The 23,064-nt window shown below is 44.8% G+C and overlaps 1 protein-coding gene across 2 annotated transcripts; it reads right to left on the bottom strand.

Moving 5' to 3' along the window:
• Positions 1–1,932: 1,932 nt before the first annotated feature.
• ENO1 (enolase 1) lies at positions 1,933–21,166 on the bottom strand. 2 transcript variants are annotated; one of them, XM_042477896.1, is made up of 12 exons: positions 21,022–21,166; positions 14,350–14,443; positions 11,554–11,649; positions 9,759–9,817; positions 8,184–8,253; positions 7,594–7,727; positions 6,277–6,499; positions 4,733–4,930; positions 4,411–4,612; positions 3,974–4,082; positions 3,010–3,068; positions 1,933–2,641 (listed from the first exon to the last, which is right to left on the bottom strand). In XM_042477896.1, the coding sequence occupies exons 2-12, from the start codon at positions 14,432–14,434 to the stop codon at positions 2,572–2,574; spliced, it is 1,305 nt and encodes a 434-aa protein (XP_042333830.1). In that variant the 5' UTR covers positions 14,435–14,443; positions 21,022–21,166; the 3' UTR covers positions 1,933–2,571. The 2 variants fall into 2 exon arrangements, with proteins under 2 accessions (XP_042333830.1, XP_042333828.1); XM_042477894.1 differs by lacking the exon at positions 9,759–9,817 and adding an exon at positions 9,390–9,448.
• Positions 21,167–23,064: the final 1,898 nt, after the last annotated feature.

The following is a 23,064-nucleotide window of genomic DNA, read 5'->3' as shown; positions in this document are numbered from 1 at the left end:
ACTAAATTTTGCTAGAACTATGAGGGGGATTTCATCTGGAGAGGCAGATTTCCAATTATAAGGGGAATGCCCTGAGTAGATCACACAACGCAAGATCTGAATCAGTGACTCAAGCATGAAGAACAGCATTTTCTAAGACAGTTGCACCTGCTTCTCCCTTGGAAATATGGAGAGCTTACAGCTGCTTTCATGGTTTCTGGGTCAACAGCTTTACAAGTTGTGGGCTGTGTTTTAATGCTAAAGCCTGGTAAGAGCATCCATTAAAACAGGGGTGGGAACCATGCAGGCCTTCAGTTATCATTAGACTACAGCTGCCAGGATTGGCTTTGCTGGGCAGTTGGGACTTACTACAGGCTTATGGAAGGCAGCATAATTTCCCCACCCTGCATTAAAAGAGGTTTAACAAATAAAAGGTTTGCCCGTTTCCTTCCTGTTGTTGAGCTGAACTAGCCAGGGATTGTTGGCATTGTACGTCTTTAAGTCATTTCCAACCTATGGTGAACCTATCATGGGCTTTCATGGGCATGATTTGAGCGGTGGCTTGCCACTGCCTTCTCCTGAGGCTGAGACTGTGACCTGCCCAAGATCCGAATGGGAGTTTAAAGTTTACCTTTTGGATTTCCAACTATTGTCGTGATGAGAAGTGCCAACACCTTTTCAGGGCCTGTCCTACTATAAGGCAACCTACTTTGCGCAGCAGATTTTTGGTGCAGCACAGAAGGATCAAAGTGCTTTATCCCCATTGTAATTTTAAATGTTGTTTAAGTGCCAGAGAGATAGAGAAGTATCCGTGGTATTTTCTCCCTTAGGAACTAAAGCAACCTGGTTGATTTGGGTAAATGTGGCCTTTGGCTTAGGTTAAGCGTGGGAAATGGCTCTCACCCTCGGGACCTAATTCAATCTTGCCTATATCCCAATGCTAGGCAATGCCAAAGGCTAAAATTCCAAAACGCTTCTTTTACCTTAAAATTCTTACTGCCAATAACCCATGCCTAGGACAACCTAGGCAGTGATGGTTATCAGCATCCACTAAAATAGTTCTGTAACACGTTTTGGAGGCCTGCGTGGCAATACACTTTAAGTCAGTGGTTCCCAACCTGTGGGTCAGGACCCCTTTGGGGGTCGAACGACCCTTTCACAGGGGCTGCCTAGGACCATCAGAAAACACATATTTGCATGTAGCAATTAAAATAATTTTATGGCTGGGGTCACCACAACATGAGGAACTATATTAAAGGGTCGCAGCATTAGGAAGGTTGAAAACCACTGCTTTAAGTCTTTCCCAACTTATGGTGACCCAAAGGCAACCCTATCATAGGAGCTTCTTGGCAAGATTTCATGAGAGGGAGAGGCGAGATATAAATATATTATTATTATTATTATTATTATTATTATTATTATTATTATTATTTATTGCCACGGCCTTTCTCTGAGGCTGAGAGAGTATAACTTACCCAAGGATATCAAGTGGGATCTAAAACTAGGACTAGTGACAGGAGCTCACCCCACATCAGACAGGATTCGGGCCTAAAATTGCTAACCATCCACCACTAAGCCACTGCATCCCTAACACACAAATCATTAAGCCATACAGGCAATGCATAAACACCATAAATAAATAAGACAGGTATTTTAGTATTTTTGGGTTGGTGAGAAGCAGTAGAAAAGCTGGAAAACCACCCAAGGATGGAGCTTTGCAAGGAAGGGGCATAGTGATCTGGACAAACCCAAAAGGAAATACAAGTTTTAAAGACTTAGGGAAAAGTTTGTTATGTGCAGCTCTGTACCAGGCAGCAAAATATTTTGAGTCGGCTGTAGTTCTTTACCCCTCTTTTTAAAGTTCCTCTTGTTGTTATATCAGCAAAAAACCAAGCCAACATTTACCCCATCCCAAAAAAGAAACGTTTTCCAGTAACAACTCCAAGACCATGCTGGTGTTTCTCTCTCGTTTTATTTAATTCACATGAAAACTACCATTCTTCCTGTTTGCAGGTACCTCGGGGCTGCGTTGCAAGTTGTACAGCTTCCACAGAAGAAGTACTGGAGATAAAAGGGTTTCTCTTCCTCCTTGGGATGGTCAAGAGGGATGGAAGAGGAGAAACAAGTCCTCCCATTACCTTCAATACAGAGCATCCCACTTACTCCAAAACGGCAACAAGCTTTTACAACTCGTACGCCAACAAGACTGGGATATTCCTTCGCCTTCCTAGCTTCCTGAAGATGCTTCCCTCCATATAAGACAAAGGTGGTGAGAAATGGTTTGCAGGGGTCCAGGGGAGGAGGAGAAGACAGAAGCCAAGCCCTTTTGAAAGCAAAGGATCGAAGCTGGGGGTGTGTATGAAGGAGAAGGAGAAAGGAAACAAGATGCTAGATGATGAATTGTGGTCACCTAGAATAGAGAGGACCTGCAAAGCTTGTCTGGTTCCATCAGCTGCCCTTCGTTCACGGTACACACAAATACTATGGGGTTTTTGTATTTCTCCTAAATGAGGTGACTAGTGCTTTCAACCACAACCAGGGTAAAGGGTAGGTGAGTAGGGAACGAATGAGCCTTGTCTGCCCCGGATCCGTTTAGTTGACACGAGGGTTCCTGAAGTTCCTGCCGGCAAAGCGGGCCTTGCTACCCAGTTCCTCTTCGATCCTAAATTTCAGAACAGAAGACAACTTTAAGTGATGACAGTTACCTCCAGGACAGTGCAGTCAACTCCCTTTCAGCACCTTTAAAGACTTCAACAACCATATATACTTGACTATAAGTCAACTTCATGTATAAGTCAAGGGCAGTTTTGGGGCCAAAACTATGGATTTTGATATGACCTGTGGCTAAGTCGAGGGTAAAACTTAGGGTCATGCAACAAAGGATCTAAAGAAGGAGGAAGGAAAGGAAAATGATGCCAAAGAACTTAGAAAATTTAGCAGGCATGATTGTTGGTGCTCACCCTAAAGGCTGGATAGCTGAGAGAGTAGAGAGGAGTCAATACTTCCAGAATTACTCAACTCAATCCTTACCTCAAAAGTTGGTTATATTTGGCTAGGCGTTCAGATCGGCAGGGAGCCCCAGTCTTGATCTGGAAGGAGGAAAGAAAGTGAGAAGCATGAAGGAAAAGGAGATGAGGATAGAATTTAATAATCTCGCATGTTCCCTCTGACATGGTTAAGTAAACAGATGGTCCTCTGTTTAAAAGTCTTCTAACCTTTGGGGCTGAAGCAGACCCTGAAGAGATCTGATCTCCTGACTCTGTAAATTATTTTGCTTCCTTGGATGTGAGAAAGCAGCATAGAATTTTCTGTCTGAGATGATTCTGGCGATGGCTAGTTTGTTTAAGTGGCTGTTGTGCATATTTATTTTAATAGAGATCTTAAAAGTGCCATTTTAAGGCAGTATCAGACTCCTATAACTGTGTAATGTGCATACACTTTTCATTTATCCCTCAGAAAACATATATTTACCTATTTTGAATGAGGAAGTAGACAAAATCTATGAAACCTAATGCTTTGGCACAGTTTGTTTCACACAGTTAGTCTCAAAGGTACTACAAGATCCTTTTGCACACTGGATATTGCATACTAACATGGTTATGTCCCTGAATGCTATTTTGAACATGTAACCATATGCAACCTATGTTATGTAATATGATTTTATCCTTACCACTATATCCTTACCATTATATTAGAACAGTACAATGGGCCCCCATGGATACCAAAATCTGCGGATGCTCACATCCGATCACATACAGTGGGATAGTAAGATTGTGTTCCTTATATAAAACAGCAAAACCAAGGCCTGCCTTTTCAATTTTTTTGTTTGTGAATAGCTTCAAACTGCTGTTGGTTGAATTTGCAAATGGAGAATCAGTGGAAACAGAGAGCCGACTGTACGTCACTTTGCAATATATACATTCTGAAGCCTGGAGTGACTAAAGCTAATCTGAATCCGAGGCCAAAGCAACCCTCATGGATGGGGCATACCCACCTGTCCAGTGCAGAGCCCAACCACCAGGTCGGCAATGAAGGTATCTTCAGTCTCTCCAGAGCGATGGCTCACCATCACGCCCCAGCCGTTCGACTGAGCAAGCTTGCAGCTGAAGCGAGAACAGACACAGGGAATTTAACATTTCCAGGCATATCATTAGAACACACTGTTGGTGTGGGTTGCACCTTCCCTTGTCCCACACAAAGGGAGCCATTTTAAAGACTTATCTACAAATACATAATCCTGTGGCAGTCTTTAATGTCTTGATGCTCCATAAGCAAGGACCCCTGTGGCTGTCCAAATGATGTGGAGCAACACTACTCCCTTAAGTATCAACAGAAAGGACTCACTAGAGAGGCCTAAAGCTTCTAAGACACAACGCAGGCAACCACCTGTTTCGTGTTCTCTGCCCCCAAAAAACATGAAGGGAGACTTACGCCTGGAGTGACTCCGTCACTGAGCCAATCTGGTTGACTTTGAGCAGAAGGCAGTTGCAGGATTTCTCCTCCACGGCTTTCGCAATCCGCTTGGGGTTGGTCACCGTCAGGTCATCACCCACCACCTGGATGCCTGCGCTGGCTGTGAACTTCTTCCAGGCAGCCCAGTCATCTTGGTCAAAGGGATCCTCAATGGAAACCACTGAAAATCCAAGATAAAATGGCAGTCACTACTGATTTTCAGGCAACATCTCCCAAGATCATCAAACGGAGACCTCTTTAGCACACAATGCCACCTCATACATACGTCTTTTCTACTCACCCGGGTAGTTCTTCACAAAACCCTTGTAGAGGTCAGCCAGCTGGTCAGGGCTGATGTATCTGCTAGGGTCATCGGGGGACTTGAAGTCCAGGTCGTATTTCCCGTCGCGATAGAATTCGGAAGCCGCCACATCCATCCCAATTACAATCTTGTCGGTGTACCCAGCCTTACTGATGGCAGTCTTCAGCAGTTCCAGAGCTAGGAGGAATAAAAGAATAGGCTATAAACAAGTCTTCCTTTCAACTATTGTTGTGTTTCAATCAGAAAGTCATGTTAAATCTCAGAGAAGAAAAGACTGGAATTATGTAGGAATTATGCAGCCCTCCATGTGCTGTTTGACTACAACTCCCAATTTTTTTCTGGTTGTTGCCAGACGGACATTTGGAAGAGGAGTCACAACCAAGAAAGTCATGGTGATCACAGGGATCTGTTGAAAGGAAGGCCTCTGTATGTGGAAGGATCTGTCTCAGATATTCTGGATTAATAATTACGCATCTCTCCAAATGAGGCTGGACTGCAACTGCCAGCATTCCTTACCACTGGCTATGCTAAGCTGGGGCTGCTGGGACTTCCCATCCAACAACATCCGGAGGACTGCATGATACTAGCCCTGATTTAGAATTGTAGGAGTTAATACTATATCCATACAACTGACCTAGCAGCAATTTGGCAGCTGGTTTACAAAGTTACAGTAAGGAACCTAGAGCAACAGCCTAGCCAGGTATTAAAAATAAAATGGATCAGTAACTCTCAGCAAGTTTTCTGCATTGCTGGAGAGCCTGGTTCCCAGAAGGTTCATGTTGCTCCAGCAGTGATATTGAGATGCTAGGAAGAATGTTTCCATTTCTTCTAACCCTCTCTCCTTCCTTAGGATGTTAGGGAAAGACTAAAAGTCTACAAGGATTCCACTAAACACTGTCCAAGTGTGGAAGCAATTCGTACCATTTTTTTGCAGGAAGGAACAAGGTCTCTCAATCGGCCCAAGAAATGGCCATGAGAGCCTTCTGCCTTTCCTTTGGACTAGTCCTGAACTATCATCATGGTGTAAAAGGTACTGAAGCACTCTGAAGGACTACCAATCTTCTAGCTCTAAAGGTTGCAGAAGTGGACTCAGAGGTTATCTGAGAAACACCATTTCAAAAACCAGATGGACACGCTGGGCAGGATTCCTAGTGGATTTGGGGATGAGGGAACAGCAATGTAACATAGACATTCCTTCCCTGTTTCTAAGGCTAGCAAGTAAGAGAAAGCCAATGTGCAAATTACCAACATACAGGCTCCAAAATAAAGATCTGCCACAAGATTTCCTCTTCCTTCACTTGGCTTGAATCTTTTTCACTTGCTGCTCCATAATCCTGGAACTGCCTCCCTGAACCTCTACAGATATCCCTCTTTAAATCTTTAAATGTTCTTGTTTTCCAAAACATTGGAATGTAGGAATCTATCTGGTTAGTTTGTGTTACAATTCATTGCAGTTTTATATTTGTATGATGCCTTACTTCCCATGTGTTTGTGTAAACTTATCAGACTCTTTATCTTTTTACCTTCTTTGTTCTCCAAGATGTTAGGCGCAAAGCCACCTTCATCACCCACATTGGTCGCATCCTTCCCATACTTCTCCTTGATGACATTCTTCAGGTTGTGATACACCTCAGCACCAATGCGCATGGCTTCCTTGAAGTTCTCAGCACCGATGGGGAGGATCATGAACTCCTGCATGGCCAGCTTGTTCCCGGCATGGGACCCACCGTTGATCACATTGAAAGCCTAGAGGAAGCAAGACCAAAGATAAGAAGGTAAGCCTACTGGGTGTTTATTCATGTCTACCAATGTATAGCAAGGGCAGGGATCATACAGCCACATGGATGTGGTTGGACTGTAACTCCCAGCACCCTTCATCATGAGCTTTGCTGGCAAGGGCTGCTGGGACTTCTAACAGGGGAGTTTGAGTGGGATGCTTAATACAAATACACTACAACTAGAAGGAAACACACACACACACCTCAGGCCAAGTACCTATTTGAAACAAAGGAGATACAAGCCCAACCACATGCCCTGAGACGTATATAGACTCACAGGGGGGAAAAAAAGAGGGGATGGGGAGGGCAAAGGAAAACGAAATCCATGCACAAAGAAATGTCCCATACAGGCATCCACAAAATTTTAAAACGTTGCATTTCTAAACCTCAAGGATTAGAATAGGAATGGGCATCAGATGGTATTGAGCTACAACTCCCATCCATGGATCCAAATTGCTATAGCCAGAATGCTGTCTGGGACATGTTATAAGGAGCATATAATCCCCTTATTAAAACAGCTTCAATGGCTACTGTTTCATTCCTGGGCACAAATCAAAGTGCAGGTTATGACCTATGACTTAGGTCCAGACTATTTGAAAGACTACATCTCCCCAATATGAACATGACTGATCTCCAGGGGAAGGCTTTCTCTCAGTTCCATCACTATTGTAGGCTCTTTTGGCGAGTCCAAATGGGATGCAACCAAAGCATGTATAACCAAAGCCAGGTTAGGCATCTTGGGTGCAGATGGTGCACTAATTTTAACTGTGCAAATGCACTCCTGACCACTGCTGAAACCTGGGCATCCAGGTTTCAGTCACTGGCTTTGTGAAGCTGGGGCTGACGACAGGGAAAAACGTCTGGAGGACAAACAGTTAAGAGCCACTAGTCTAGAAAACCGTACAATGGTGTTTTGCACTTGTTTTTGAGAATGGTAGCCCATCACCAGAATATACCAGCCACAGCTGGACACCAGCGGCAGGCAGCCTTCTACAAAAGTGCTCTGCAGTACGCGTAGACAGCACTTCACCATTTGTATACAGCTCAGCGAAGGACACTTACGGGGACTGGCAGAATGACGTCCTGGTTTCCAGCAAGGTCAGCAATGTGCCGGTACAAAGGGACCCCTTTTTCAGCAGCACCAGCCTTGCATACAGCTAGGGAGACTCCCAGGATTGCATTCGCTCCAAACTTGGCTGGGAGACAGAAAGTGGGAGTGGAAAACACAATTTACTCGGCAATGTCTTTCCTTGGCTCCAACTGCAGCCTCCTCTTGCCACATTTTCCTCTCCTTGTAATATATGATCCATCTCCCCTTCTCTAGCACCATTGGTGGTTTTTCATTTTTACCATTATTATTGTTATTGTTGCTTATTGAGGATGACTACCTGACTTTTTCCCATCCTGGGACAAGCTAGCTTGCAAAAGTTAACTGAGCGAAAGACCATTCTAGCATAAGCTTTTGTATACTTGGTCTACTTCCTCAGATGCAAGAAGGTGACTTCTTATGATGCTAGAAACATTGCTGTCAAGAGCAGCTTTTGGCTTTACTCAAGCAGCAAAAAGAGCTACCAGAGGAGTTTTGTTGTTCTAATCCACTCCAGGGCATCACCTGTCAACTAAAAGGTGTGTTTAACTAACGGTTTACTTACATTTGTTCTCAGACCCATCCATCTCCAGCAGCAGCTTGTCAATCTTTTCTTGCTCCACAACACTGATGTTCTGTGGCAAAAAGAGGAGAATTTCCATGGTGAGAGAGAAGGCAGCAATGTGATCCGGAAAGGCAAACTCACAGGGCTTGTAGTACCATTAGTAAGGCAATCACTTCAGGCACTAGTAGTAGCAGCCTTACTAGTGGCCCTTACTCCTGCAAACCTACAGCTGCTTCCCTCTGCCATGCAACTTGCCCTATTCAATTAATTTAATTCAAACTACAGGAAAGGAGATCCCACTTCAACTTTAAGACAGTAATAGCTGTTTAACAGTGGAATATGCAGCCCAGGGAGTGATGGAGTCTTCTTCTTTGGAGGTTTTTAAACAGAGGATGAATTGACATCGATAGGGAATGCTCTCATTGTGTATTCCTGCATGGCAGATTGGGGTTGGACTGGATGACCCTTGCGGTCTCTTCCAACTCTGATTCTATGAATTAGCCTGAAATCAAGTGTATTAGAGGACACCATTTCATCGGTGGCAGTCCTGGAGCCATTTTCTGCCAGTCCCTGGGATGTTTCCAGGAAAGCAACTGTACCAAATTGGCATCAATTTAGTGCTGGTCCCTAGCATGCTGGAAAACATTTACTATATTAGTATTCCTCACATCAGCGAAGGACTGTTCTACATGAAATGCATCTTTCACCTACAGGGTGGTCTATCGTTTGCTCTAGCTTCCAGAAAGTATTACATTTATTACTGATTTTTAACAGATGTTAATTTTTAAAAGCTGCCAATGGACCTCTGTATGGACAGATTGTTACAGTTCCAGATCAGACCGTATTCTCTTTTACCTTATTATGGATTTTTGTTTTACTGTTTTGAGGTTAGGGAAGAGGGTGGTTGCACTGTTTACTAAACAGTGTTTTGCTAAAATGCACAAAAGGTAGGCTAAAACTGACCAAGACAGCAAGCAGTTTTCCATTCACAGGCTTTATTTGTGCATCATTTCCTCATTCCTATAACACTCTCCAAGATGCACACATAAACAGACAAGCTTTTGTAGTTCGTGTTCATGCATCTGATCCAATGCTGAAGACTTGTGTAAGATTTCTGACATGGCACTGGCTTCCTTTCACATTTTTAAAAAGCTAGAGAGCGCTAAGCTTGCACTAAAGGGTTAGTGAAATAAGGAATACTCCTACCTTGTTAACCAGTGCAGGGGCAATTGTTTTATTGATGTGCTCAACAGCTTTTGAGACACCTGGAAGGAACAAGCAAATCAATCACTGATCCAACTCACCAAAGGCCAAAGCAGGCATTAATAGAGGATCCCATGGAACCGCAATTTACAACCCCAACCGCCTCGCCCTCGAGACAAGAGACTGACATACGCAAGGAGGTTTCCAAGGTATTTTCCTTCACTTTTGTTAAAGGTAGTGCTAGGTCAACCCTTGGTCAGGGGAAGGGCACAATAGCCACCGTCGTCTAAGAATGCCTGCTGAAAGGTTAGTCTCAAAGACCATGCACCGTGAACGCCCATGTGGAGCGCTGGGCTGCACATCCCAAGTTACCTGAGTACACAACGCCGGCGCCAGGAATTCGTTAACATATTTAACGGCTCGGGAGACACCTGATCGGAACCAAGTGGACGGAAGGAGAGAGAAGAAAGAGAGAGAAGAGGGGTAAAAGGGGAGAGAGATGAACGCCCACAAGAGAACACGGAAGCAGGTCATGCAAGGAAGGAGGGGGAAATAACATGCAAGAGGACTCTTCTGGCATGAGGCTGTATGACTGAAAAAGAAATTGAAAGCAGAAAGATGCAGCCACCAACCAGTAATGCCTCGGTTCAATCGTCACACCAAACCATGGTCTGCCCTAAGTGTGGCTCAGGAAACTCAAACCATGGTGTGTGTTCCGCAACATAACAAAATCCAAACCCAGGTTCAGAGGTGCTTCACTGCTTTCCTTTTCTATCTTCTAAGTTTTCCTAACCATGGTTTGGGTGCTTTGCATGGGTTACAGAATTTGGAAGCCCCTCCTTTAAGTATTGGAAAGGGTGTCACATTGAGGATGGAGCAACCTTGTTTTCTGCTGCTCCAGAGACTAGGATGCAAAGCATTGGATTCAAACTACAGAAAAAGAGATTCCATCTAAACATCAGGACAGTAATTGCTCTTCGATATTGGAATACACTGCCTTGGAGTGTGCTGGGGTTTCCGCTTCTACAAAGAGACTGGATGGCCATCCTTCAATAGTGCTTTGATTGTGTCATCCAGGGTTGGACTGGATGGCCCTTGGAAGCATCTTCCAACTCCGATTCTACATTTGGAGGACAAAAGATTGGGAACCACTGCCCTAAAGCAATGGTGGGCAAATGCCTGGCGGTCAGGGACCAGATTCCCCTATAAATCCTATAGACTATACATGCACACCCAACAGTTAACCCAAAAACCTCCATACAAGTCCACAAAATGGCAACTGGAAGTGGCACTGCATCCATTTTGAGAAGGACTCAGATGAAAACAGAGGTATTTGCCTGTTCTGCTAAGGTCTGGGGCTGGGGGTATTTTTAGATACTTGGGCACCTCTGTGGGTTGTGAACAAAAAAACACCTGAAAATGACATTTTAAAAAACTGGGAGTTTTGAGGAGACTTGCAGGTGGCTTCAGGGGATGCAAAAGTGGGGGTCAGCAGCCACACAATCCCCATAGGCTGTACCCTATATCTTGCATGTGATTCAGAAGTAAACACGCAACATGCAAGCAGCCCAACACAAGCACAGAATAGAGGGCAGGGGGGGGGGGGGCCAAAAACTCCCCCTTTTTAAAAAACAAAAGACTTTTAAAAAAAGAGTGTTACATGCACAAATTCAACTTTTTAAAAAGCTCCAAATACAAAACCCTTAATAAGTTATGATGCAAATTAAAAGAAAAGTCTAGACAGACTAGGGGTGGGTAAAGAGCAGCAAGACTGTTTTTATGACTGTCGATTCCTACTGATCTTGATTGCTGTTTTCTTGGTCAAGATCAAAAGAAGGATCTCGTATGTGGGAAACCATCAGTTCGGACAAAACTGGGAGCAGATTCCCAAACAAATACACACTTGCACAAGAGGCTCTTGCTGCCACTGATAATAAGCTCATGTGTGCCTCCTGTCTCCGCTGCCACTACTGCCAGACAGAAGTGTATATATGATATCCTCTCCACCCTGCAAGAGTTTCTTACTTTGGGGCAAACGTTCGAAGACAGAAGCCAAGGGACGAAAAAGCAGAGGGAGGAAAATGTGTAGACCAAGGCAACAGCCAGCTGCCAAGACAGATGCCAAGGAGCGAGAGTGGTCCCATTGCCCTCACAGGAAGGTCTTTACCTTTCCCCAGGAAGCGTGTCTTGTCATTGTCGCGAAGTTCCAGGGCTTCATAGATTCCAGTAGACGCCCCGCTTGGAACTGCAGCCCTAAAGAGACCTAAACAACAATAATAATAATAATGTTAATAATAATAATAGTCGTCACCATCAAACCCTAGTCTCCCAGAGACAGCCCAACACCGAAACCACGACACCATGATCTATGTGTGCATGTGTTGCGTGCCTTCAAATCATTTCCAATTTATGGCAACCCTAAGGCAACAGAGACTGAATGGCCACCTGTCAGGGATGCTTTGATTGGGAGTTCCTGCATGGCAGGGGGTTAGACTGGATGGCCCTTGGGGTCTCTGACAACTCTACAATTCTGTGATTCTAACATTATCATGGGTTTTCTTGGAAAGATTTGTTCAGAGCAGCTTTGCCATCGCCTTCCCCTGAGGCTGAGAGTGTGTGACTTGCCCAAAGTCACCCAGTGGGTTTCAAGGCTGAGCAGGGGAACCAAACCCTGGTCTCCAGAGTCGTAGTTCACTATGCCATGCTGGCTGATATTACTCAATGTATTTCTTTCACAAATGTGAGCCTTTTAAGAACCTTTGCAAAGAGGCTTGGGGAACAATACTGACATAAGCTAGTCCGTTCTCCAAATTTCTATTTTACAATCCGGAGTGGCAAGAGGCCAGTTTCTGCCCTTTCCTGTTTAGGGGGAAGACTCATTAGGAAGGGACCATCTATTCTAAGGGAAGACACTGGCCATCCTATTAACCCTCAGCCACAATTGTGAATGTTCACTGCAACACTGTGACCCAGGCCAGCGCCTGCATTTGCACAATGGGGGTGTCCAATTCTATAAGGCATGGAGAAGAAAGGGACAAAGGACTAAATGGACAAGAGGCCTAGCAGCCAAAGCTGGAAAGAGCCCCTCTTTTTTATGAAAAAGGGGCAACCCCAATTATAGAAGAATTGCAAAGCAGTCATTTCACAGACCCAAATTAAGACAGAACCAAAATGTTCAGCCTCAGGAATGCTATCATTAGGCTGCGCAGGAAGGAGGTCCACGGAGCGGAAGAGAGATTATTCAATCCTTCCTGCTGAACCAGAGAGACTGCAGCCACTAAAGTTGAATTATTTGAAACATCAGGCCAGGGCAGGAGATTATATGGAAGGAGACAGGCAAAGGAGGTGGAAGGGAATTCTAATTGGGGCAGACAAAGCCTGCTTTGAAGGCAGGCATGAAAATGGATGGAGAGGCGCCAAGTCAAAAGGATGGACAGTGATTCATTCATTTAGAATGCTTCCCCGGTTTCTCTCTCTGTCTGGGGCTCTGGAAAGGTACTGGGCAATTATACAAACCCAAGGCGTACGCCATTCTTCACTGGATATCGTGATGGGAATTGTAGTCCAACATATTCAAACCACATTAAATATGCTGAAGACCAATGGGGGGGGGGGGGGACTCACAGACTTTGCTGAGTGTGACCAGCATTTTTCAAGCCCGGAGTCCCAGGGGTTCATAAAACTGCCACTGCTAGCGACGTTTTGGACCGAACCCTCATCTCCAGAGTCACAGTCCAACATACAAACCATTACACCATGCTCCCATTCCCAGGATCCCCCAAGCAACATGGCAACTGGAATTGGTAACCCAAAAAGTTACTTAACCAGGGTCCAGTTGCAGCTGTATAGTAGGGCAAAGGGGTAGAACATGGATGGGAAGCTTTTGGCTCTCCTGGACACTCCTGAACTGCAACCATCTTGCTGGTTGTGCTGCCTAAGGCTGATGGAACTTGCAGTCCACTTGCACCTGTTCCTGTTTTTTGTCCTCCTTCCACAAAATTAACCTAGCATGCCTCGAAGCCTCCTCCAGTCTTCCCATCTCTGAAAAAGCCTACTTTTCATTCCTTGGCTGGATTACAACCGTCTCCCTTCCAGACTATAAGGGCCATGCGTTCTCAGCTACTTCCAGTGTATCAGGTTGCTGGGCCCAGCCTCCAAGAATGCAGGAGCAAATGGCTGCAATCCATCTCAAGGAGGACTACAGTAGCAGGCCACCTTATGCTCAAAGCAGCTGGGCAGGTTTATTTTTATCGACTCAGCTTCACTTTGCTACTTACTGTACGGCTACAACGCAGGCCCATAACACCCTCCCACTCTCTATGCTCTCACGCACCATTTCTAATCCGCAACACCAACGCCTTGGTGTGCAAATCCGTTATTGATAACACTAATGAGGAAAAGGCATGGAAAGGTCTCTTTTCTCTTTTTTAGTAGACATGAGTCCTGGGTCACTCACTATTAAGACCTGATTTATGTTCATATCTGTGGATTACAAAATTTCCTAAATTGTACTTAGTGGAGTACAATGAGGTGAGGACAAATGGACCGTGGAGGTTGCTTTTATGGTCCTCAACTTGTCCAGAACTCCCAATTTCTTCCCCTAAAAATGGTTTATCTCATGCAGATATGACACTTCATCTCTGAAGTAGGTTTCAGGATGGGTCACATTCCTCCAACTCTCTATCTCCTATGTATGGGAATTTACCTCACCCCTAGAGATATCTCCAGAGCGTTTTTCAGCCAGGACAGTCTTCTCCCCTCTAACCAAGAAATCCTCATGCTCCATAATATGCTGCAGAGCGGATCAACAGGTCTCAAGTTGCTGGACCTTCCTTCCAAAAAGGCAAGATATAAAGCAATATGGCACCAGAACAGCATCCCACCCTTTTGCCACTGGTGGAAGCAAACTCTATATAGCCCACATGCGAATCCGCGAAGACAAACCTTCCGAGGCAGCTCTCACCTTTGCTGGTATATAGGTCTACTTCGACGGTGGGATTCCCACGGGAGTCAAAGATTTCCCGAGACTGGATCCTGAGAATGGACATTTTGTTTGCCTGGAGAAGGAAGGGCAGAAGGAGAGGAGAAGACAGGTGTTAAGCTTCAAAAAATACATGCAAGGACTGAGAACTGTCATTACCTCCTACAATAAACCTGGGATTTGTAGTCCTGTAGGGGAGGAAAGGTACCCAATACATGGCAAGCCGTTAGTTTATTTCAAACCCCCAAAACAACAAACTAGGCTGTTAGGTTTTAAAGAAATGCCACCTCGGTGACCATGGCTGGGTCTCTCCCTCTCTGTCTAGCCTACCTCACAAGACAAGGAGCAGAACATCATATAGGCAACACCATCCATTTTAGAAAGTGTGGTTTTTAACTGTCTGGGTTGTGCTGCTCTTTTCTGTGTATGTGTCTTCAAGTCGACTTGCGGCAACCCTATGAATTTCAGAGGTTTTGCTTAGGTAAGGAATACTCAGATTTAAACAACAAATATGGGGTATGCGCAAAGTCATCCCTTATGGAGACTAGATCCAACTCTAGCTGGGTCTGCACTGCAGAAATAATCCAGGTTGACACCACTTTAACAGCCATGGCTCAATGCTATGGAATTCTGGGAATCTGTGTTCTACACTTGCACCAGAGAAGGCCAAGCGTCTCACAAAACTACAGTCCCCAAAATTGCACAGCATTGAGCCGTGGCATCAAACTGGATTATTTCTGCAGTGTGGACGCAGCCTAAATTAAGCTACCAAAGGGCAGTTTAGGTCGTCCGGTCATTTGCACGCCAACGATCCTCAATGACAGGAAATCCAGATGGGCTTAAAAACAGGCGTTTACTGTAATACTAAGCCGGTCACACTCAAGCGCGCATTGCATTTTGCCTTGCACTTCCTTCCCCTTGCCCCACCACCTGGAAACAGGTAAGGACCCAGATTTTTGCAGAGAGCAAAAGCTTCAGCTTCATAAGCTTTCTTCCCTTGGACAATACTCACTGCATGCCAGCCCAGCTGCCTAACCAGACTATGCAGTTGAGGCTGCATTGCATTACTGCCGGTCCACAGATGCCCTTGAGTTGCGACCTTCCCAGGAACTCCTCCTCTTCCTCTGCCGCCTGGCCGGAGTTGGCAGGATCACAGCTGCTGCAACAGCCAGCCAATTTCTCTTTTAACCCTCTTATCAATGCATCTGCTAGTTACATCTTTTTCTCCTTCTTCATAGAATCATAGGGTCGGAAGAGATCCCAAGGGCCATCCAGTCCAACTCATTCTGCCATGCAGGAACTCTCAATCAAAGCATCCCTGACAGATGGCCATCCAGCCTCTGCTTAAGGACCTCTAAGGAAGGAGACTCCACTACACTCCGAGGAAATGTGTTCCAGGGGGTTCTTTTTCATAACCTCCACCTGAACCTACAAGTCAATTTCATTCAGTTTAGCACTGGCTTACAGAACGTTTCCCCCACCTAGCATCCTCCGGTTATGTTGGTTGGCAACTCCCATCATCCCCTGTGAGTTCTAGGCCAATCCCAAACTACTACACCCCTCTGGAAGAATAGCATCCACAACACCCCAAATCTACAAAACAAGTGAACCCTTTTTACAGGTCCAACCAAAAGGCACAACCTACGCGTTGCAAGTGGAGCTTCCAAAACTCACAACATGTATATTGTGCATTTCGGTCCTCCCCATAAAGGTAGCACTGCTTTGCAGATTTTGGATGCTATGGTACTTTGCTATATGGCCACCCCTGGATTAATACACTGGAAGAATGGCGCTCAATGGGTTTCGGTGCCTGAGCAGGGATTCAAAAATAGGTCTCCTGGAGTCCAGCCTCAAACCATTACTCAGTGATTCCCAAACTCTGGCCTTTCAGGTATTTTGGACATTGGCTCCCAGAATCCCAGACCGCTGGCCAAGATGGTTGTGGCTTCTGGGAGCTGAAGTCCAAAAAAACTGATGACCGAAGTTTGGACATCATGGCATTACACCATGCTGGCTCTCCAGATGTGGTTTTCCAAGATATATTTAAGACAAATACCTTGAAGGCACCAGATCCCATCTGGTCTTGGAAGCTAAGCAGGGTCAGCCCTGGTCAGGACTTGAAGGAAAGATCACTACGGAATAGCAGATGCTGTATTTCAAATGACGGGAGAGGGCAAAACCATCTCTAAACAGTCCTAAGAAAACCCTATGAAATTCATGGGGTCCCTGTAACTCAACAAGTAACCCGAAGGCATATCTATGCACACACATGTCCTTGCTGCACACAGTAAGCACAAAAAGCTAACCTAGCTAAATGGAAGAATTTAACACAAAATATTGGGGGACTAGGAACTGTTCCCAAATAACGTTGTCGAAAGAAGCCACTGGGGATGACGGGAATTGCAAACCAAGAGGTTTGGAAGGCACCAGGTGGTTTTGGCTGGAGTGGGAGAAAATGGATGGGGCAGAGGAGCAAAGCACATGGTGGGCTAACTCAGAATCTGAACAAAATGGAAGCCGCCTGCCTCTCAGTCTGTACTTTTGGAACCGGTGCTTGCAATTTCCTGCTTGCGCCAAGATGTCTCATCTTGCCCTGTGACTCAGCACACTTCATGTAACCGAAGCATCCTCGGCTTTTCTCTTTGCAATAAAAAATTCTGGAATGATGATGACTGCCTTTCTCTCCTCCTGCTTCTCCTCCCAACATGTCCTACATGATGCCCAAGGAAAGAAAATATCCTGTCTTTTTCCTCGCCATTTCAAATCATAGACTGAGCTTCACTCTCTCTGCCGTAAAGATTCTGCTCTTCTGAAAATACGATTAAACCAATTTCCTGGACCAGACACCATCCAGAAGCTTTGGACTACAACTAATGTTACCAGGATTCAGGGCCTGGCCCCACGTCTCTAGTTTTTATGGCTCAGGAGATGAAGGTGCAAATTCTCCAGTTTTGCAGGGAATCAACTCCAGACAAGAAGAAAGGACCTTGGGAAGATCTTCAGATAGCTATTAAAGCAGAAGCTTGCTACAATTTGCAAGGGTCCGTTCATTTGTTGCTGTGACTTACAAATACTCTTGGGTGTGTTAGTGTCTAGGTATTTACTTAGTTGCCTCCTTCCCTCCCAGTTGTAATGGTGCCAGGGGTTACCCTCTATTCTGCTCTGCATCAACCTTCTGGTTAGAAGCAAGCAAAATACATTAAATGTTCCTTAGCCCATCTCCCTAAATAAATAAGAAGGAATTCCCCTTTGTTTCACCTTCCTCTGGGATCAGCCCCTTTAGCTAGAATTTCTCTCTCAATTTCCAAACAGGCGACTTGAAAGGCACATGGATTGCACACACTCAAGGGTCCTGGTCCAAAACTCTAACCACAGTGGTCCTCAAACTTTGGTCCTCCAGATGTTTTGGACTTCAGCTCCCAGAATTCCTGACCATTGACCAAGCTTGCTGGGGCTTCTGGGAGTGGAAGTCCAAAACACCTGGAGGACCAAAGTTTGGAAAGCATTGCACTACATCATGCAAGATTTATTCAGAACAGGTTTGCCATTGTCTTTCTCTGGAGCTGAAAGAATGTATGTGCCACAGGCTTCTATGGCTGAGAGGAGATTTGAACCCTGGTCTTCTGGAGATCTAGTCCAAACCTCTAACGTTCCAGATGTGTCTTTCCTGGATGCAACTGAGCTAGGCTTGGTGATCGCAGCAAGTACAAAAAGCTAATGCAGAAAGCAACTGGAAGAAATTTAACGTTAAATATTTGAGAACAGGGATTTTGTTCTCAAATACTGTTGTCGCAATATTTGAAGGGTCAATGCACCCAAGTGTACTCTGCAAGAGCGAGGGTAAATCATTAGACAAGACTCTCCCTCGAAGGACCCAATTTTATTTGGCACCGTGAAGAGTTAACAAAACCACATCCGGAAGCTTTGCAGCAAAGGCAAGCAGGCCCCAACAGATTTCAAGCCTTAAGGCAAAAGGAGACTTGCAGTTTTATTTCCTGCAACTTTCAAGAAGCTATTAAAAAGGGGGAAATTAGACTTTTAATCAAGTCACTTTTGCACTAGGAAGATGGTCCCAAGAAATGGTGCCCTAACTAGGGGGAAAAACCCAGATCTTCAGAACATCTCGAATCAAGGACAAACCGTTTTTGCGGCAATGACTGCATGACGCAGATCCTCCTACTCAGTGCAGCTAGATACTAGTCAATGTATCTGCTACAAAAGGAGTGGTTATAGGCCTAGTGTGAATCAGAGCTTTGACGGAAAAAGAAAACTCCCTTCCTGTAGTTGGGCACATGGTTGCAACCTTCCGGGTAACACACCAACCACTGCCTTCATAAATCAATGCCTCAGCTTTGCAAAAAGGGCCCCCCACCATTGAAGGGCAGGACACCTGCTGCCGCAGCTGCTATAGATGGATGGGCTTTCCTCCCCACTCCTCCCTATTTCTCTTTCTCATCTTTCATTTTACAGGGCCCTATTTTAGTCCTCCATTACCAGGGCACCAGGTATTCATTCCAAAGGCCCACGCAAGTGCCTAGACCCTAAGGAGGAATGCAAGGTCTATGTGCAAAAGGGAAGGGCTTGGTAACATATTAAGACACACTCCTTTTCCTTCCTGTTCAGAAATACATTACATATGTGTGTGAGAGGGAGAGAGACTGCATAGTGTAGTGGAGCAGACTCTGGCGATCTGGGTTCGATAAAAAGAAAGAAAGATAGCATAGTGTAGTGGTTTGAGCAGACGATGATTCTGGAGATCAGGGTTCGATTCTTCCCGTTCAGCAACATTACATATATATACTGTATATATATATATATATATATATATAGAGAGAGAGAGAGAGAGAGAGAGAGCATATATGTATGTGTGAGAAAGAAAGAAGGAGAGCATAGTGGAGTGGTTCGATTCCTGCTTGGCCATGGAAACCCACTGGGTGACCTTGGGTAGGTCACATACTCTCAGCCTCAGAGCATGGCAATGGCAAACCTCCTCTGAATAAATCTTGCCACGAAAACCCCAGGATCAGTCTGCCTTAGAGTCAACCTGAAGGCACACAACAATAAATATATATGTATAAGGTTTGAACACTTCACACAGGTTTCATCCTCAGAAGGGCTCAGTGACTGATGGAGGCAAGAGGGGGGGGGGAAAAGAAGGCTATCATGGAATGAAAGAAAAGGAGGGCCACGTGGAGCCCTTACAAAACCCAGGCCTTGTCCTACTTCTTCTGCCCCACCCACATCACCTTTAGCAAGGCCTGAAGGCAAAGCAGGGCTTCCTAGTTTGCAAAAAGCTGCTTCACCTCCCAGTTCCATCATCTGGGCCTGGCACCTTCCAAGGATAGCTCCAAAGAGGAAGGTCCACCAAGGCATCCAATACCCAGTTTGGTGGGTTCTGCTGTTCTTTGAAGCATCTCTTTAAATACCTGCATCCCATCCCACCTTCTCTCCTTCCTTGAGTCACTTTTGGAGAAAGGATGGAGAAGAAATGCAATTTAAAAATGGGTGGATGAAGCACAGACAGAGGAGGAGAGCACCCTCAGCTTTTTGTACCTCTCTGGTCCAACATTTCAGTCCCTCCATTCTTTCCTTTTTATCCTGAGGGCCTCCACATTTATAAGTGAGGCAGAGAGGTATAGTGGTCTCAGCCACAGGAGTTCGAAGCCCTGTTCAGTCATGGAGACCCAGAGGATGAAAGTCACACAGTCTCAGCTTCAGAGGAAGCCAAGGGCAAGAACCTGGCCAAGGAAATCCAGTAGTAAGCAGTGATCCTTACTACCGGGTTTCTTGGCAAGAGTTCTTGCCCTTGCCTTCCTCTGAGGCCGAGAGCCACTGTGTTTCAGGGTTGGATCAGAATGAGGGAAGGCCTGGGTTCAAATCCCCACTCGGCCATGGAAATCTACAAGTGTGACCTTGGACAAGGCCCACTCTCTCAGCCTCAGAGGACGACAATGAGAAGAAATCTTGCCTAAAAACCCAGTAAAAGGTCATTTGTATTTGAGGACTTGGACTTGGGAGACCTGAGTTCGAATCTCAGCCATGAAAACCTACAGATGACCTTGGGCAAGGCCCACTCTCTCAGCCTCAGAGGAAGGCAAGAGCAACCCTCCTCTGAAGAAATCTTTCCAAGAAAACCCTGCAATAGGTTCACCTAAAGATGCCCTACCACCTAAAATCACAACAAACCCTATCTAAAAACCATTCACCCCTTTTCATTTCCTGCTCTGGAAAGGGTTTTAGGAGGCTATGCATTCCCTAAAGGGCCTTCTCCTTGACCTTGCAATGGCTGGAGGAGGCAACATTTTGGAAAAGATGATTATATATATATATATATATATATATATATATATATATATTTCTTTTTTAATTCATGCCAAATGCTTTAATGGGGAAAAAGAGCTGACAAAGGAAACGATATGTATGTGGGCAACGCAAATACACAAAAAACAGACACAAAAACATTTCCTCTCTTCCTTCCTCAGATGCCCAAGTTGCAACATTTTTGCAAACAGAGCCCTTGCAACAAGGTCTCTGGGCCTTTAAGGAAGGGATCCAAAGGAACGAAATAAGCATACAGAGGCAGCCACTTACCTGAAGGGGCTTAGCAGCGCATGCACAAATCAATAAAGAGGATAAAAGTTACATTGTACTCACGATTTGTTTTGCAAAATCGAAATTAGCAACAGGGCTTTTTTGCAAGGAGTCTTTGCAAGCGACTGGAGCTCCAGGGCAACTGGGGAAGAGCAGCCGGGCTCGCGCTGAACTATAGTCCGGGATATGCAGATAAGCGGCCTCAACTCGGCTCCTCATTGGCTGGCCCGGGCCGTTCTTTTTCCCTGATTGGTCGCGACGGGCCTCGCACCAGCAAGGCCTTCTCGGCGCGTGCGCTACGTGCTCAAGCCTCTTTTCTTTTGCTGAGGATGGAAAAGGCCCCCTTTTTATTAATTAATTAATTAATTAAAATATTTGCATTTATTTATTTATTTCCAAAAGGGGGGGGGGAATCCCCATTTTGCTAAATGGAGAAATGGGTCCATTTCCTTTTTGTATCCAGCATGCACTGGTTGCAGAGCAACACAATCCAAACCAAATATCAATAAGTAAAATTCGATTATTTAGTCTCTTTCTTTCTTTCTTTCTTTCTTTCTTTCTTTCTTTCTTTCTCTCTCTCTAAAAAAATGTAGTCTTTCAGGCATCACAACTTTTTAAACAAAAAAAGAAATTCTGCGCATGCTCAGGGGCCTTCAAGCCAACATTAAACTGGTTTGCAATACTGTATCTCGACATAATTCCCGTACAAAGAAATGTACTTTAATCTGACCGCTTCAAAGGAACTCAATAAATACATGTTTAAAATGTCCTAAAGTGCTTAAGACTTTGCTTAAGTTCGTGGCTGACAATGTGCTCGTGATTTTAAAATTTGCAAATGGCATTAAAGGTGTGCAAAATTGAATTGAAGGGTTTTGCAACATCCACATTCAACTAGGGGCTCCTGTAACATTACAAAATACAGGCATTCATTGTATTATTATTATTATTATTATTATTATTATTATTCAATGAATGCCTGTATGTTGTGTAATTATTATTATTATTATTATTATTTATTTCCCACTTCTCAGGGTTTGAAAAATAGTAACAGAAAGAAAACCCATAAAACCAACAGTTTAAAAATGGTAGTGGTGGATTGACCGAAAAGCCATGGTCGATGCGCACTAAGCATCTTGGAGCATACTCCAATGCGTATCTGGACACTGGCTAGGAAGTACTGGAATATTGCAATCCATTGGAGCACTCTTGCCAGCGCCTGAATGCACATCTTCACAGTTTACTAACAGGCACACCGGAGGCACATCAGAACGACCCAATGCGCATTGGAGCATTCTTGCCAGCGCCTGAATGCGCACCTTCACAACTTGCTACCAGGGTTTCCTTGCATTCCTGCAATACAGCTACAGAGTCATAAGGATGAAACATATAGAGTGGGATGTGGGGATCTCTGTCTATGTTGGCAATCTGATTTATCTCAGTCATCGCAAGGACATAACAGCAACCACAACATATTCTGTACTATGATTCTATATGGGCATCAAACGGTGAAGTGACTGATAAACCATGGTCGATGCAAAGTGAGCATCTTAGTACATGCCTCAATGTGCATCTGGACACTGGCTAGGAAGTGTTGGGACACAATAGGCGCACCTGAAGCGCATCAGAACTACCCTATGTGCATTGGAGCACTCTTGCCAGTGCCCAAATGCACATCTTCACAATTTGCTAACAGTTTTGTTGCATTTCTGCAATATCTGCAAACTGGAATATAGGATCTGATGAATCTGATTTATCTCAGTCATCATAAGGACACAAGATAGGTCAAAGGCCTATCTGACAAAGCATGCTGTTCACACCAGTCGCCTGTGGGAATCCCATAAACATCACATGAGAGCAACAGCACCTTCTTGCTTATGTTTCCCAGCAACTGATCATGCAGAGCCTACCGTCTTTGATGCTCAAGTCATATAGAGCCAGCATGGACTAATAATAGTCATTCTCTATCTTCCTTTCCCTCAATCTGATAGCAATAGTTTACAATAGGTTGTAAAAACATAAGGGTCAAAAGTCCATCAGATCCAGAATCATGTTTCTCACAGTCGCTTGCTCACTAGATGCTCAAGGGAAGCCCAAAAGTAGTGCTCC

Source organism: Sceloporus undulatus, chromosome 7, assembly GCF_019175285.1.
Source record: "Sceloporus undulatus isolate JIND9_A2432 ecotype Alabama chromosome 7, SceUnd_v1.1, whole genome shotgun sequence".
In the NCBI taxonomy this organism is placed as follows: Eukaryota; Metazoa; Chordata; class Lepidosauria; order Squamata; family Phrynosomatidae; genus Sceloporus; species Sceloporus undulatus.
This window is presented reverse-complemented; position numbering and strand designations above follow the sequence as displayed.

Coding starts and splice junctions, on each gene's coding strand:
- ENO1 (XM_042477896.1), bottom strand. CDS start 14,434: ATGTCCATTCTCAGGATCCAGTCTCGGGAAATCTTTGACTCCCGTGGG. Junction 9,818..11,553: donor GACACGCTTCCTGGGGAAAG/GTAAAGACCTTC, acceptor GGTTCCGATCAG/GTGTCTCCCGAGCCGTTAAA. Junction 4,931..6,276: donor CATCTTGGAGAACAAAGAAG/GTAAAAAGATAA, acceptor TATTCCTCCTAG/CTCTGGAACTGCTGAAGACT.